This window comes from Gorilla gorilla, chromosome 9, assembly GCF_029281585.2.
Source record: "Gorilla gorilla gorilla isolate KB3781 chromosome 9, NHGRI_mGorGor1-v2.1_pri, whole genome shotgun sequence".
Classification (NCBI taxonomy): domain Eukaryota; kingdom Metazoa; phylum Chordata; class Mammalia; order Primates; family Hominidae; genus Gorilla; species Gorilla gorilla.
In genome coordinates, this window is record NC_073233.2 from 21,565,855 (window position 1) to 21,579,240 (window position 13,386).

Sequence of the window (13,386 nt, forward strand, 5' to 3'; positions counted from 1 at the left end):
GTTATTTTTTAAAAACAATTAAAAAAGCAATTTCCTAAAAGAAATCATATGTTCAATTTCATAATTAAACATAAGATGTGTGGTTAAAAATTACATTTAAAAGCCTATAGTCAAATGGTTACATATTTCAGAAAGTCTTGCTCCTTCTCATTAAATAACTGTAAACATGAAGACATGATTTTTTAACCTCGATAACTGGAGTCTGCCTTATAATTTCAACCCTACTTGGTACCTTTGCTTCACCAGGCTGGCCTCATTTGTGCCCTTTATTTGCTATACTGACTCAGAATAAAAGCCAAATCTCCACCTTGTCCAACACAGCCCCATAGGATCTACTCCCCTCACCCCCACCTCATTGCTCTCAACTCATCTTCCACCCTGGCTGACTCTTCCCATGCTACTCTGGCCTCCTTGCTATTCCTCGCACATCTCAGGACACTTCTGCCCCCAGAGCCTTTGCACTTGCTGATCTCTCTCCTTGGAGCAATTTGCCCTCAGATAGCCACATGGCATCCTTCCTCATGTGCTTCAAGTCTTTGCTCAAGTGTCTCTTTCTCAATGAGTCTCCTCTGATCCTCTTATTTTAAATTGTGAGGTCTACTCCCCCACCCACCCCTAGCACTCTCTAGTCTTCTTTTTTGTTCTCTTTTCCTTCCTAGCATTTGCTACTTGCAACATATTACATACATTGCTCATTTATTTTGAAAATTGACTGTTCTCTCACTTGAATGTAACATTGGCTAGAGAAGTGACTATTTGTTTGCTGCTACAGTCTAGGTCTTAGAACAATACTTGACATGTTGTAGGTACTGATATTTGTAGATGAGTGAATGAGCTGGTGGCAGGTGAAGAATGTTTGAGGCAGGTAAGATCAGCGGCAGAAAGACTAATCAGAATACTGTTACAAGCCAAAGACAAAGGAACTTGCACTCAGCCTTAGTCATTAGCTATGCATGTCTTCTGTTGTGAAATGATAGTGAAATTTGTTATTGTCTTTTTAGTTTAGTTTTGTTTTCAAGCTTTACTTTTAATTGACACATAACAATTGTCTTTTAACTTCTCATTAGTTTATCTTGATTCTTTAGGCAGATCAAAAGCTTTTGGAGAGTGGAGGCTTAACATCTTCATATCTGCTTTTCCTACAGTGCCTGGCACTTATATGAAATATAAGGGACTCAACAAATGTACAGTGCTTTATCAATGATCTGATATTACTGACTTTTACTTGACTCAGTGAATTTTAGAGTGCATTTTATTTGATTAAGATCTTAGGAACTAATCTATGTTCTCATGCTGTTGTACTAAATAAAGTTAATTTTGTTCCATTACAAAAGTAATATACATGCTCACTATAGAAAATTTGGAAACTAGAGAAAAGCTGAAAAAAATGAAAAAGACTTTAGTTATATTACTCCTTAAGTGCCTTTAGCATTGTAATGTGTTTCCTTTAAATATTTTTCCTAGATGGAGCTTTCTAACATTATTGTAATAATTGTGTGTTTACATTTCCATTTTTGCATATTAGCACACACATTTTTCTTAGCTATAAACTTTTGGAAAGCATCATTTTAAATAATTGCATACTACATAATCATAGCTATACCATAGCTCACTTAGTGTAACCATTATTTGATATTTAGGCTATTTCCATTAACTTTTTTTAAAGAGATGGGATCTTGCTATGTTGCCCAGGCTGGTCTTGAACTCCTGGCCTCAAGCAATATTCCTGCCTCACCCTTCCATTTCCCCCTTATTGTAAAGATAATTGGCTACTCTTTCAGACATAATTGCCTGTTGCTTGTTAGTCTGGTCATCTGCCCTTAAAACTTTGTGCTTCAGACTTGTTATCTGTAAGATGAAGAGAATGAGAAATGACTGAGAATATCAAGGTGCATGAATGGGAGAAACACTGCTAAGCATATAATAGGTGCTTAGTAAATATCAGATGGCCTAGAATTGAGATCTTTGGAAATCATGGGGTGTTGATAATTATCGTGGTGTTGTTTCCTGGTTGCAGGCTACACCTGATGCAGGTGGACTCAGTCCAGCGCTGGATGGAAGATCTGAAGCTCATGACGGAGTGCGAGTGCATGTGTGTCCTGCAGGCCAAGCCCATCAGCCTGGAAGAAGATGCACAGGGTGACCTCATCCTGGCAGGTGGCCCTGGCCCTGGAGACCCCCTGCAGCTGCTGCTCAAACGGGGTTGGGTCATTAGCACAGAGCTGCGCAGGATCGGGCAGAAGCTGGCCCAGGACCGCTGGGCACGGGTGCACAGCATGAGCGTGCGTCTGACCTGCCACGCCCGCTCCATGGTCAGCGAGTACAGTGCTGTCAGCAGGAACTCCTCGAAGGAAATGGACCAGGTCAGCTGCCCTGGGATAGGAGTGGGCGGGAACTGGAAGTCAGGATGCTTTAGAGAAGAGTGGGTTTGAATCATGTGGTGTCTGAATCTTTTTTGCTCCAGAAGCCTTTCTCCCCTTCCAGTAAAGGAGGAAAGAAAGAGAGTGGAATCTTTACTGAGTGCCTACTATGTGGTAGACATTGTGCTAGGTGTTTTTTTTACGTGTATCTCATTTAACCTGCACAACCTGTGAGGTAGGTGCCACTACTTTGAGAAGCTGTGCAGTGGTTGAATTTATTGACTTTAATGCCAGACTGCTTGGGTTGAAATGTTAGCTCTGCTATGTGGACCTCAGCAAGTTACTTAACTTCTCTGTGTCCCAGTTCCTTCATCCTAAAAGGTATAATAATAGAATTTATTTTATACATTTGTTGTGAGGACTAGATGAATTGTTATATGCAAAACACTTAAAGCAATTGATTAAAAATGTTAGGATTACCTTTATTTTATAGATGAGGAAACAAAAGTTCTAAGAGGCCAAATAATTTATTTAAAGTTACGCAGTGAATGGTGTAATAAGTAGGGTCCAATCTAAACTTTTCTGAGTCCACAGCCCATGACTTTTAATCTTCTTCTCAAAGCCCAAAGTGAACCATTAAAAATCTCCCTTGTTATTAATTCTTTCATCATTCTCATTTCACATTAGTGCTTTGCCCTTTGCCTCGAACTTTTCCTTCCTCAGCTTTGCAGACATTAAAACTTCTCTTCATTCTTCAAAACCCAGCTTAAATGCCCCTTCTTTCCTGAAGCTTCCCAGCTTCCTCAGCATAAATAATTGCTCAGTTTCATTTTCTTATACTCCCAAAGCAGCCTACCGTGAGCTCTTTCACCACCTGTATCACACTGTGTTATATTTTAACTGCCTGTTCCCCAAGTCACATTAATTGATTCTTTATTTTTAATGTCCCCGTGTGCTCAGCACAGCAGTTGGTCCTCAGTTAATGCTTACTGAGTTGAATAAAATGGACTTATTTTTCTACAGATTGAGAAGCTGCTAATGGAGAAATGCTCGGAGCTCTCGGCAGTCACAGAGAGGTAAATTTGGACCATAGATCTCCCAGGGTCTGCCTGCCCGACCTCTGGCAGGAGAAGGGGCTGGTATTTTCTCCCAGAGGGAGAATGGGAATGGGAGGCGTGGTGGTGGCTTCAGAGTTTCCTTTTTCTGACTTTTATCAGAAATCTTAAAATATTCTCTTGAAATTTTCTGCCCCATGTTCAGGCCCTAGGGGTAGGGTAAAAGGCAGAGGAGAGGCATGGGCATAGGAAGAAAGAGGATTTTCTAGGAGTTGGTAACAAGGAAAAGGTTTCCCACAGCTTTGGGAAGACCCACAGATCCCCAAAGTCAAGGCAAGAGTCAAGGCAAGGTGAAAGCAGACACTCACACCCTTACACACACACATACACATAGACTTCAATGCCCACAGACACTCACTTTCTCATATACAGATATATAAACACATGCTTGGACCAGCACAGAAATACATTCACACCCTTTCCTCCATATTTCACACACATAAACCTACGTATGTTTATACTCAGATATGTACACACACTCAGCCTCACATGTATACACACCCAGGTGTGTGTTGACATTTTCCTTCACCCTTCCCAGAGCCTGTGTCCTGAAGATAAAACCTGAGCTCCCTGAGGTCTTTTGCTTTCCTGGGTAGAACACTGTCAGGCCACAGGAGTAAATTGGAACCTGATCCCCCTCTGTTTTTCTTGTCTGGGAAGAAAATTCTCAAGGCTCTCTGCACACTCTAGGCAGCCATTTCTTAAAGGGCCACAGGCATTGCTATCCACCTTTTCAGAGCTCACTAGCAATACCTGGCACTTGGCACCTCTCTTTGAAGCTTCTTGCATATCACAGAGAAGATAGACCCTGGCTGCAATGATGGCAGATTCTGCAGGGAGAAGCCCAGAGGTATAGATTTTCCACATTCTGATGGCCTTTCTTCCTGTTGATGTGGACTGGTAGTCCTCATCTCAGGCCAGCACATCTCTGCACACTAAGAGACCAGTGGGCAAGCCAGCTGTGGAATATTCCATCTCTGACTCCCAGTTGCCAATGTCTTCAGCACACACCAGGCTTGTAGCAGGTCCAGTTCTGGCCCGTGCAACATTTCTGGGCTGACCACATGCCCTTTCCAGTGGCCCACCCCATGGTTTCTTCTCTTCAGGTGCCTTCAGGTTGAGAATGAGCATGTCCTGAAGTCAATGAAGGCCTGCGTGAGTGAGACCCTGAGCACGCTGGGCCAGCACTTTGGCCAGCTGCTGGAGCTGGCCCTGACACGGGAGGTTCAGGTCAGTGCAGGCTGGGCTGCAGGGAGGGGTGCTTGTGTGGACCCTTGGAGGAAAGGAAAGAAAGAGGGGCTGAGCCAGGCTTGGGGAAGCTACTGATGTGGACTTTATTGGGAAACATCTTACTCAAACCACCAAAGTCAACTCCAGCATTTGTGAAACAAAACTGTCAGAGCTGGGCTGAGGCTTCCTGAGCACCTAACCCAATTCTGCATTTTCCAGATGTGAAAACTGGAGCCCAGAGTGGGGAGAAACTTATCCAAGGTCATACAGCAAGATGGTGGCAGAGCCCAGCATCTCCCAATTCTACTTTCATTATTACTCCCACCACCCTCAATCTTCTCTGTTGAGTTAATGTTCACAGTGTACCCGATGGGTCCTTACTATCCTGAAATAATTGAGGCACCTGCATGGAATAAGCTAATTCTAGAAATCCTGACAACAGAGAAGAATCTAGAAAGATCATATATAGTCTAGCCCCTGCCTCTAGGCAGGCTTGTGCTTGATTCCAGAAAGAGGGAGGGATTTGGAGCCTGGCCTATCTACTTTCTATCTGTGGTTCACCATGGAGCCTCGGTTAAGTTCCTGAACCTCTCTCAGCCTCGTTTTCCTCCTCTACAAATTGATAAACCTTCTCCAGAAGAAAAGTGAGAGGACTAAGCAAAGGCATATGGAAGGTGTTTAGCACATAGTGTGGGTTAAATACATGTTATTTCCCTCCCTTACCCTTTGCTATTTTAAAAACCTCCCAGTAAAAATGATTCCATAAGGTTTTCATTATGAAAGGTATTTATGGTTATTTATAGTTACAGAAATATTGTGTTACATATTTGCCATTCTTTTCCCACCACCAAATAAAAGCCTACCACAAATAATAAATCTCTTTCCATGTTGGCTCCTCTCCAAATTCAGCCTCTCTGCCGAGCCCAGGGTTTGCTTTCTCTCCTTCCTGAGTGTTTGGCTGGTTTGGCGCAAGCCCTTCTGGCTTGACTGACATGATGGTCCTGCCTCACCCCCACTCCTCCCACAGGCCCCCATGTCAGTGCAGCTGGTCCTGGGTATTATCACCCCCCACCCCAACAACAGGAAGGTCCTCAAGGGCCACTCTCCATGTCTTGACAGGGACAAAGGGAAGGAAGGGCCACAGGCTGGGGTGCTGGGGCAGCACTTGGAGCTGATGAGCCAGTGCTGACAATCACATGCAGGGGCAGGTGGTGATCAACCGTCAAGTCCAGAGGGACCCAAGGGACACACGGACCAAAATGGACGAAAAAGTCGAAGGAGTGATGAGCAAGAAATATTGGAGTTAGTGGTGGAGAGGGAGACCTGGAACAACTTCTGAGCAAGGGTACAGGTGCTGGCTGTTGCTTTTTATGCCATTTTTGTGACCACTTTCCTGGAAGTGCCAGGTTCAATTAAAAGGGCTGAAAACGGCTGGACGCGGTGGCTCACGCCTGTAATTCCAGCACTTTGGGAGGCCGAGGCGGGCGGATCACGAGGTCAGGAGATCGAAACCATCCTGGCTAACATGGTGAAACCCCGTCTGTACTGAAAATACAAAAAAAAATTAGCTGGGCATGGTGGCGGGCACCTGTAGTCCCAGCTACTCAGGAGGCTGAGGCAGGAGAATGGTGTGAACCTGGGAGGCGGAGCTTGCAGTGAGGGGAGATCGTGCCATTGCACTCCAGCCTGGGCGACAGAGTGAGACTCCGTCTCAAAACAAACAAACAAAACAAAACAAACAAACAAACAAACAAAAAGGGCTGAAAAAGAGGTGTTAAGTTAAACTGTGAGTGAAAGCCAGCTGGGTTTGGAACTAGTCATTAGTGTTTTCTATGAGGCAGCAAAGAGGCAGGGTATCTTTGATGCTTTAGGTCAGAAGAGCCTGGGAAAAGCTCCCTGGGCTTGCTTGGAGCCTACTTCCCTGGACTTTGGGCTGTATAGTTGGATTCATTCTGCTATTTCTTCATTCTGATCATATTCAGGGTGAAATTCCTGATCTGGTGCTCCTACTTCCCCAGCTGTTCCCTGCTCTATTGCCAGGTCTGACCATCTGGTTCATTGATGCCTGGCCTGGAAGCTGAGTAGACCAGCTCCTGCCCTGTTAGAATGGGTTCCTTATTGGCCCCCCTCTCATGGTAGGAGTTGGGGGGGGGCGGGGGGGGGGGGCGGTGGCCACAGAATGTTGTCCTCCATTCATCTGCATATTAGTTTTCTTCCTGATAACCCCCATTCCTGGTGCTTTCCCCCTTCCCTGCCAGCAAGTCCCATGATTTCCTCCATGCCCTTTTAAGGGCTGAGCTTACCATGCTCATAATATATTTTTGGCTGATCTTTGGCTTCTTTTTACATTAGAAAGTTTCCATACAGGGTAGCAGTGACATCAGGAGATATATTGACTGAAGACAGGGTAACTTGTGTTCAGTGTTGTAAGCATGTGTTTCTTAAACTAGTGACTCAAATATTGTTCCTTAGGATGTTAGTAATTATACCAGGATCTTACATTTGTGCCGTCTTGATGTAAATGAAATCAAATCTATTTCTTTTCATCAAAATTTGTCTTATGATGTGCCAGTCTGCTTTGCAAATCTTCCAAAAGGTCCTCAAGCACTTACAGTATTTCTTGTCTGACCTGCAGCTTCCATAGGCAGGGGTTTTGGTTTGTTTTGCTCATGCATATATCTCTAATGACTAGAACAGGATCTGGCATAGAATGTTAAGCAACATATTCCAAACTTTCAGGGTCACAGATTTAAAAATATTATTAAAGCACCTATTTACTTCTTCTGAGATGCTGGTGTTTTAGGAAATGCAATTCGAGAAACATTCTTTTAGCACTAAGAAGTCATGTGGGCTCTTGAGCAGAGGAACAAATCTCCCCACCCCCTTCACCCCAGTATTAAAGGCTTTTTGGACTCCTTCAATTATGGTTGGAAAGACTGGTACAAACTGAGAAGTCCTGAAGGAACCTCCCATTGTTGTACAGACAGCCTGGACTAAAGCTGCTGAAGGAAACCCAGCTCCCCACACACTGGAATGAGGCCCTCCTGGCTGAGATGAACAGAGTATAAAAATTGAAGTGATTGTATTAACCCAAGAATCTGGGACTTTGGATTATTCCTAGAGTAAAAGGATTTAAGTTTTTTCTTTTACTTTATTTTTTCCCAGGTAACTTTAAAATGGGATAGGGGCATATCAAAATTTTGGAAATCTTTATGTTTGTCATCATGCAAGTATGTTTGGATTATCTTTGTATTGCCATTTACTCTCATTGCAGCTTCTACTTACCTATATTGGGCAACATGGCTGAGCAAAATCTGCTCAGTGGGAGAGTGGAAAATGTAATAGGAAGCAAATTTCAATCTTTTTACTTTTAGGAATAATCCAAAGTCCCAAATTCTTAGGTTAGTACAATCTCTTCAATTTTCATACTCTGTTCATCTCAGCCAGGAGGGCCTCATTCCAGTGTGTGGGGAGTTGGGTTTCCTTCAGCAGCTGTAGTCCAGGCTGTCTCTTCAATAATGGGAGGGGTTCCTTCAGGACTTCTCAATTTGTACTAGTCTTTCCCAACCATAATTAAAAGGGTTCAAAAAGCCCTTAATTCTGGATACATAATACTATCACAGCACTACACATATATTCTGAGAAAGTTACAGTAAGCTGATCCTCAATGCCTACAGAACTCCAGGAACTTCAGGCAACCTGTTGTCCCAGGATGCCATCCTTAGGGTTGCCAAAGGCCTTAACAGATACATGCTCATCTGTAGCCAATAAAAAAAAAGGATGTGACTGAGACTATCTTGGTTGCAGCCTTGGTAGGATGTCAGTCAGTTTATTTCAGTTGTCTATAGTCTATAAAGATTTGTGAACATACACTCACTGGGGGAAAACATCCACCACAGGTTAATTGTGGTACTATGTTTACCATATATGGGGAAAAAAATGCCTCCTTTCTCATTGACGGGCATTTGAACTGTTTTCCTTTTCCTGCAAAGTCAGGCATTTGCAACTTCTTTACTAGGACTTGCTTGATTTGCATTCTTTCCCATTCAGCATATTCAAAACATCTTAATTTTTAGCTCCCTGAAAACACTGTGTTTCTGCCACTCCAGCATGCATTGATTTGGGCTTCTTGAAGTGATAGACCAGTAGTCTTCAAACCATTTCAAATGCACTGCATTCCCCAGGTTCTCAAAGATTTCCCAGGAGAAATGCAAGCACATACAGTTTTAAGGAAATCTTATTTCCAGATCTTCAATTTTCATTTGTTTTCTTTCTTAAAAATGATCTCCCAATAATTCACTGAGTTTTTTATAGGCCTTCTATTATTTTCCAAAAGGCATACTCTTCATCCATCCCAAATCTTATAGTACATTGCCTTGCCATACAAAAATCTTGGTATGGGAGTGGAGAATCAAGCAAAGGAAAAGCTTTCATTCATGAACCATTAAGACCCTTAAGCTTCCATGAATTATTTCCACGCTTTATACATATTTACGTTGAGTATGCCATTAGAAGTTGTGTATTTTGGCTGGGTGTGGTGACTCACACTTGTAATCTCAGCACTTTGGGAGGCCGAGGCAGGCAGATCACCTGAGGTTGGGAGCTCGAGACCAGCCTGACCAACATAAAGAAACCCTGTCTCTACTAAAAACATAAAAAAATTAGCCAGGCGTGGTGGCACATGCTTGTAATCCCAGCTATTTGGGAGCCTGAGGCAGGAGAATTGGTTGAACTCAGGAGGCGGAGGTTGCCATGAGCCGAGATCTTGCCATTGCACTCCAGTCTGGGCAACAAGAGCAAAACTCCATCTCAAAAAAAAAAAAAAAGAAAAAAAGAAATTGTGTATTTTTCCAAGTGTGAGCAGCTTCTCAATTCAGATATATTGTAGTGTGTGTATGTGTGTGTTTGTCTATGTGTGTGGTTGGAGGGATGATTATGAAAGTTTTCAATTTATTTTATCCCTTCCATCCATTTATTCTCAAACAGTGTGTGGCTCTTGAGGGACATTCTCCTTAGACCAAAGCAAAGAGAGCACTGGTAGGATACATCAAGCACTAAAAATTGCTTTTTTAGGACACACATTAAAATGCAGGCAATTCCTTTCAGCTATTTTTCACGCTCATCCCTAGGATGTGATATTAGCTGGGAAAAATATCTTTGAAGAGCCAAAGACTCTAAAGGTTAATGACACTGATTATTTTAAATGTAACTGCAACATGCTTTTGAGAACAACCAAAAATTTCAAGACATATTGGATAAAACACAGATACAGGTTTGACATTTTTAAAAAAATGTGGTGCATATTATTTAAGATAACAATTAAAGTCTATTTTGCCAAAATATTTTCTGAAATATTTATACTACTTTTTACTGCCTGTTAACAAAAGAAAAAATTAATTGCTAGCAGTTATGCTAATTAGATTTAAGCAGTATTTACCTTTCTTTTTCTTTAAATACATAGAAAAATTTGACGATGAGAGCTACTAAAATTAATTGAATTACATATGCTTTTTAAATTCTCAGTTCTTATTTAATTATTCCCTAAAGACACCAAAGTTTAATATATATGTACCTATTTACTAAAGGAATACTGTGCTTTTTAAATCATATTCTTAGATTTTTTATTAACTTAGAATGTTAGCTACATATTACTTTGCATTATTACAAATTCAGTAAATTATTTTATCTTGGTTTTATAACGTATACAATTAAATCAGATTTTATTTTAGGTCTAATTTATTTTAATATTGATAGTTTTTGGATTTTTTTTTTCCCATAGAGAATGATCTTCACAATTGTTTGTCAGTAGGTTTTTGCATTTCTTGAAATACATATAGAAATATTTCTTTTCTTTTTGTTTTTTTTTGAGATGGAGTCTCACTCTGTCACCAGGCTGGAGTGCAGTGGTGCAATCTCGGCTCACTGCAACCTCCGCCTCCTGGGTTCAAGTGATTCCCCTGCCTCAGCCTCCCAGGTAGCTGGGACTACAGGCACACGCCACCACATCCAGCTAATTTTTGTATTTTTAGTAGAGACAGGGTTTCACCATGTTGGCCAGGGTGGTCTTGATCTTTTGACCTCATGATCCGCCTGCCTCGGCCTCACCAAGTGCTGGGATTACAGGCATGAGCCGCCGCATCCGGTGAAACATTTCTTAAATAGAAATGAAGTCAGGTCTTTACTGAGAAAAAGTTAACTCTGACTTGGCTGATTGGGTTGACTGAAAGCACTGTCTTTGCCAATTAGGTTATAGAGTGAGTATTTTTCATAAATTAAGTAAGTAAAAGCTGGAGCTTCAAGCTTTCAACAACACATATTTGAAGAATAAAAATATTTTATTAAAACTTGTATTGGCAATGAAATAAATAATATTTTGATTTTCCCAATCCTCTCTGAATAATTCGGGTGACTCAAGGTACTCTTAAGTGAAAAAGTAGTGGTTGTAATTAATGGTTATTTGATAAGTCTTGGAAAAGTACTTTTGGAATTTTTTCCAGAAATTGAGAAAGTAAATGAACACCTCTAAATATTGGGTAACAAATGATTTTGCAAGTCAAGTCTTTTCCAATTCTTTGCTTTTGTCAATTTAGAAGAGGACCAATTTAGAGGAGTTATCAGCTGTCAGATTATTAAAAATAGTGTTTGATGATAGATTGCTATGTGATTACATAACTTAGAAGGTGACTCAAGGGGTTAAGCAATGTAGTACACAAACTCCTCTCATTTCCCTCTATTGATTTATGGGAACAAGATTTTTCAGAGTTGACATCTAAAATATAGCATTAAGTCAATATTCAATCACGGATACATAAATGAATTATCCTAAAAATGATAAAAAGCCTCATTCATCTCATTTAGAGATATATTTATTTTAAAAATAAAATTTTTATAACTTACAATTATTTATCAAAATTTATAACGTATTTATTTCATTTGACCAATTGGGCTGATAATAATCCTCAACCAAGAAAAGATTTTTTTTTTTTTAACACGGAGCTTGATAGTAACAGGAAATAACATTTCAAATTTCAATGATAAGTGTGATAAGGGTGATCAATAAAACACTTTAAAACAAATATATTACATTAAATTCTGAAGGAAAATTGAAATGGGAATATAAATTTAATGAATGATGCAGAATGTTGAAAAAGAGATTATTCATGTATTTTTAAGTGAATGATGATGGTATTAAGTTGTTTTGGTATTTAGAATCTATTGAATACATTTGAAAGAGTGATGTAATGATTTTATTTTATGTCAACATTTGCAATTTTCTGGGAATTACATTCTTTCCAACTTTGTTTTTTAAACTTATGATAAAAAAATTTAGCTGTCAAATTAAAAATGTGCAAGGTGTCATATATTTTTCAAAATGTTTTTAGGGTGAAATGAGAAAAAATTCTTTTGACATAAGATACTCAGGTGCTTCTAGTTCTGTATTATGAGGGCTATTGTTCCCTCTTCTTACTAGAGGGTTGCTTAAACTTTAAGATCCCTATCTGCTGGGAATGGTTTCCATTTGGTTTCCACACGTGCTGCATTTGAACATCATCCTGAGCAGATACCTGAACTGAGGCCACTCTTGATATTCCCGAATTCTGAGTCCATGAGGGTCAGTACCTCTGCCAGGGGCTTCTCAGAATAGCATCTTCCTATAGCTTTTGAATATACCAGTTTTTAATAGGATTTCTTTCTGCTACTTTTTTTTTTTTTTTCAGTAATGAACTCTGCCCCCAATGTTCTCTTTCCCTCTGTTAATCCCACATTCCTTTTAGAGAGACTCATTTGAATTTCTAACAATTTACTCTCCTTCTCATGTGGGTCTCTTTCCTAACTTATAGAGTGAATGCAGCATCTGGATCTGAGCTACTTTTCTGCTTTCACTTCCCTTCGCTTTCTGACACATTCTTTTGTTTTTCCAACAAACTAATCTAGATGTTGGGATTTCCCTGATTGAGAGAAATGAAATCAATTAAGTTTGGGGTCTGTCAAAATATTTTAGTTCTAAGAGATCTTATCCACATTTATGTTCCTAAATTGGATATTCCCACTTAGGAGGTATTTTCCCATCTGTCCAATAGTTCATCTAAACCTAGATATAATTATTATTTTGTCTGTCTTCTCTTCAGTACATCCAATCTTTCTGTGCCTTCCCTCAGAGTCCTAATTCATGCATTTCTCCAGCATGTTCTGTTAAGACAAAGGAAATACTGTATCCCTACTTCCAAAAACTTTCACCTGAGACGGTTTATCCAGTAATCTTTCGAATAGTTCTTGATGATCTCTGTGGTCTTTTCCTGTGTTCCGAACTCTATTATTAAAATACTTTTTTTAAAAAAACCAGCAATTGCTTTTATTATATTTCATGATTTTAAGGGTCAGTAATTTGGACAGGGCTTGGCTAAGTGATTCTTCCATTCTGTGCAGCAACAACAGATGTGGTATTCAGCTGGCAGATGGCTTGAAGAGTGCTAGACAGTGGTATTCACTCACATGTATGGTGCCATGGAGGGGATGGCTGGAAGGATGACCTTAGCTGAGAGTATTGATAGGGATCCTACACGTGGCTTTTCTAGCATCACATTCTCACAGTTATCAAACTTCTGATATGGAAGCTCAGGGCTCCCAAAACAGTGTTCCAAGTTCCAAGATGCCTGGGTGGAAGCTTCAAGGCCTTTTAT

The 13,386-nt window shown here is 40.4% G+C and overlaps 1 protein-coding gene across 1 annotated transcript in view; it reads left to right on the forward strand.

Moving 5' to 3' along the window:
• INSC (INSC spindle orientation adaptor protein) overlaps nucleotides 1-13,386 on the forward strand; it is a 134,749-nt gene that overhangs the window by 62,217 nt on the left and 59,146 nt on the right. Inside the window, exons 3-5 of the mRNA XM_004050750.5 lie at nucleotides 2,018-2,363; nucleotides 3,384-3,436; nucleotides 4,582-4,705. Coding sequence (XP_004050798.5) covers nucleotides 2,018-2,363; nucleotides 3,384-3,436; nucleotides 4,582-4,705 — 523 coding nt within the window. The remainder of the gene's footprint in view (nucleotides 1-2,017; nucleotides 2,364-3,383; nucleotides 3,437-4,581; nucleotides 4,706-13,386) is intronic.